Below are 3,915 nucleotides of genomic sequence, written 5' to 3'. Positions count from 1 at the left end.
AAAGACTTTTTTTTTTTTTTTTGTCTCTGTTTTTTTGCACGTTTTCTTTCTCAGCATTTTCCAATACAACTATCTAGACATTCTTAAATCCAGATACATTTACTTGAGAAGCAAAATGACTTAAGACAAGACTTAATATCTGAAGTCATTTAGCATCTCGAGTAAATTAAGAAAAGTGTCTTGATTATGAATGTTTAGATATGTGTACTGGAAAACACAGCAGAAATCAAAGTGCATGCATCAGATGGTGTTTGCCGCAGATGTACAGTATATTCTGTGTAAAGGTCCTGAGTGATTAGAGCAGGTCATGTGAGATCTTCACCTTCAGTCTGCATGTGAATAACACACTTGACATGGCACATGATGAAGGTTTGGCCTGGATCCCTGTGGACGCGGTGTGGTGATTATCTCACTCAACATGTGGAGCGTCTGCGTTTCATCAGCCGCTCGCTGTAAACTCAACACGAGCTTTCTCACAGACGTCTTGCATTAATATAGGAATCATTTCTTCAATGCAAATGGTGTGTCGTGTATTTGTGATGCTTTTTAGGAAAAATCAATGCGTCGAGTCAAATGAAAAGCAAATGTGTGTGTGTTTGTTTTGTTGCAGGTGAACGAGGAGACGGTGGAGAGACTGGTGCTGCAGTATCCACACATTGTGTTCAGTACAGTGATGCAGGACTGTAAGCGAACGCTGGAACGAGCCTATCAGATGGGCTGGAGCCCCAACACATCCACGGCCTCCTAACACACACACAAACACACACACCTGAACATGACGCCACCGCAGAATCATTATCAGTACTATGCCGTTTATTCCACCTTCCAACATTATGCAGCAGAAACATCAATATTATTTGATTTGAACACAAATATGTTCATGCACACATGACTCTGACATGCAGCGCTGCATTTATTTGCATTTGCAACCTACTGAGTCGCACTAAACCCATCAGGAGCTTACTCTAAAAATCCAGAGATAGAAATAAGACATTTTGCATTTTGAATGAGGAGAAAAAGTTTTTTGGACCACAGGATTTTTGCATCGTGACATTTCCCTGCAGCTCTCATTATCGTGACTTGTTTGTTCGTGATTTGTTTGTTATTCTCATTATCATCAGATGTGATTTTCATTAGATTCTCATTATTGAAACACACTCATTTTACTACAGTACAAGGGAAGCTTCTGTAACAGATTTATTCAATAAAAAACTAAATTCAGTACACATACAACCATGATGTAGAAATGCTTCAGATTACGTCATTTTATTACTACACTGTTTTACTCCGTATTTTTGTCTTGTTTTACAGTACAATTATCTAAACATTTTTAAATCAAGACACATTTACTTAAGATAAATTACTTAAAACATTAAGTCTTGTTTAAAAAAAAAATCTGAAAATGTATAGTTTATATTTAAAACAAGAAAATAAATCTACCACTGAAAAAACAAACTTAAAAATAATAAACGTGTTTTATTTTTCTGACCCCACTGGCAGATATTTGTTCTTGTTTTAAGCATATAGTCGCTTAATTTTAACTTATTTTTTTTCTCAGAAAACTGTGTACTTGACATCTTTCATTTAGTTTTTCAAGTAAATATATCTTGATTTAGTAATGTTTATATATTTGTACTGAAAAACAAGACAAAAATACTTTTTTTGCAGTGCATTATTTGCATTGCAACAGTGAAACTTTTAGGATAAATGCGTATTTAATTAATAGTAACAATAATGTCGCAATGCAAAAAACTTGATTTTCTTCTTGCAAAATAATGTCTTATTTCGTTCTTGTTATTTTGGGTGAATTGTGACTTCTGTCATGTATGTTCCTGACCGGTTTCGTGCGATTCTCCTCTTTAGACTTCAGTTAATTAGTAGTTTTGTTTGCGTCTGAGTTCATTTAGACACGTTACACTTTCATTAGAAGTTTCACAGCCTGTATTTCTCTCATCGTTCCCCTCTTCAGCGAACGCTTAGAAGTATGAAACGAAATACTGTTCGGCCGATTGAGCGTCATGTTAAAGTCCTGCAGGACAAAGCGCACGCTCTGCTGGAGCAGCTCTGATGTAGATGTAGACGTGAAGACGCAGGACTTGTGTTGTTGATTTCGTTTGATCTTGTGAATCTGTAACCCTGTGGTTTGGAGTTTGTTTTGGATGTAAACTGATATATGAGGTTTTGTTTTTTTGTTTTTCGAGGTATATCCACCATATGGATTTTTGCATAACCTATGAATATTTAAGGATGTACTGGCCTGGAGTGTAAGTGAGTTTGCAGTCGAGAAGTTAGTTAGTTAGTTAGTTAGTTAGTTGCTTCACTCATCTACCCGTCTTCTGCTCCATAGCTTGCCTCATTCAGACGAGCAGGGTATTTTTCTATGGTGTTGTAGGAGGAAGAGTTTAGTTACGGCCTTGATCTTTTACTGTACTGGGGGATTTGAGTCAATTAAAAAACAATTCTACTTCACCGGCTCCTGCTGTCATTTCAGCCCAGCGAGTGTGTGTGTGTGTGTGTGTGTGTGTGTGTGTGTGTGTTTTTGTGAAGTTCACATGTACTGTAGATCTACAAGCACAAATGTGATCTGGATTTGCTAATTCTCCTTAGACCTGGAGTCACAGTCATTCATAATGTTTGTTTATTAAATGTTATGCTTTCAGATATTAATTAAATTCATTTTACCATGTTTAAATCCATCTCACAGAGCTCTAGTTATTTTCTCACAGATTCTTTCAAACTCAAAATGTGAAAAGTCTGCGGTTTTTGTTTGGGTTATAACAATGTAATTTTTTATGTTAGAAAAAAAGTGTGTGTGTGTGTGTATATATATATATATATATATATATATATATGTGTGTGTGTGTGTGTGGATGTATAACTGTAAATAAGTTGACTACATCACTAACAAAAAAAGTATGGCTGTATGACCTTTTTCCCTGAAGAAACCATGGTGCATTAACATGGTAATCATTCAGTACTAATGTAATGTAATGTCTGTTATTTTGGTATCATTGGTATACTATTATAGTTTTAGTTTTATTTGAACTAGATTTTAATGTTTTTTTCTGCTTTCATTTAACTTTTAGTTACTTTTTAGTTTTTTTTTTTTTTTTTAAATATGTCTATATTTTCTATTATAGTTTTAATATTTTTTATTATATTAAATTTTTGTTTTCTGTTTTCTTGTCAATTTTAGTTAGTTTTAGTAATTTTGTTTTGTGTTTTTGTCATTTTTCTTTTTTTGATCTTTTAAAATGTGTCTATATATTTGTTAAAATATACTATTATAGTCTTTAAAAAATATTTACAATTGGATTTTATTTTTATTTTGTTTTCATCTATTTAGTTATTGTAATTTTGTGATTATTAGTTTTGTTATTTTTTTAATGTCTAGTTGTGTACACACACTGCCAACACACATTTCAGTTCAGACAACTTGAAAAAGTGCATGTAGCATCCTATGACCCCTTTAAAATATACTATTATAGTGATAGATAGATAGATAGATAGATATATAGATGTTACTGTGTAACACTGACTACCACAGCAAGCCAAAATCGCAGGACCCGGGCATTAAAGGTAAAACTGCCTTCTCCCGCGAGATTTGCGTCCCATTGCGATCCCAATCCCAATGCAGCCCTCTATTCCAGAGGAGCTATGAGTGAAGTGTATTCTGTGCCCCAGAGACAGATCCCCAGTGAAGACCTTGTCTCCTAGACGGCCACCAGGACAAGACCACAGGAACCAGATGAGTCCTCCGCACAATCTGACTTTGCTGCAGCATGGATCAACCTGCTGGTTCGTGGCCAGAGGAGAACTAGACCCCGACTGAGCCTGGTTTCTCCCAAAGTGTTTTCTCCATTCTGTCACCGATGGAGTTTTGGTTCCTCTGGCTTGCTTAGTTGGGGACACTTA

At 35.3% G+C, this 3,915-nt stretch overlaps 1 protein-coding gene and 1 long non-coding RNA gene across 2 annotated transcripts in view; both read left to right on the top strand.

Annotated features, from left to right (window-relative positions):
• Positions 1-1,299, top strand: part of LOC107719830 (F-box/LRR-repeat protein 17-like) — an 87,509-nt gene extending 86,210 nt beyond the window's left edge. The window contains exon 4 of the mRNA XM_016527364.1: positions 611-1,299. Coding sequence (XP_016382850.1) covers positions 611-748 — 138 coding nt within the window. The 3' untranslated portion in view covers positions 749-1,299. The remainder of the gene's footprint in view (positions 1-610) is intronic.
• A 2,034-nt stretch (positions 1,300-3,333) lies between these two features.
• Positions 3,334-3,915, top strand: part of LOC107719829 (uncharacterized) — a 19,695-nt gene continuing 19,113 nt past the window's right edge. Inside the window, exon 1 of the long non-coding RNA XR_001637551.1 lies at positions 3,334-3,345. This is a non-coding gene — a long non-coding RNA (uncharacterized LOC107719829). The remainder of the gene's footprint in view (positions 3,346-3,915) is intronic.

The sequence above is a fragment of the Sinocyclocheilus rhinocerous genome, unplaced genomic scaffold (assembly GCF_001515625.1).
Source record: "Sinocyclocheilus rhinocerous isolate Xijiao unplaced genomic scaffold, SAMN03320098_v1.1 scaffold1412, whole genome shotgun sequence".
Classification (NCBI taxonomy): domain Eukaryota; kingdom Metazoa; phylum Chordata; class Actinopteri; order Cypriniformes; family Cyprinidae; genus Sinocyclocheilus; species Sinocyclocheilus rhinocerous.
Note: the sequence above shows the minus strand (reverse complement) of the source record. Positions and strands in the feature narration are given on the sequence as shown.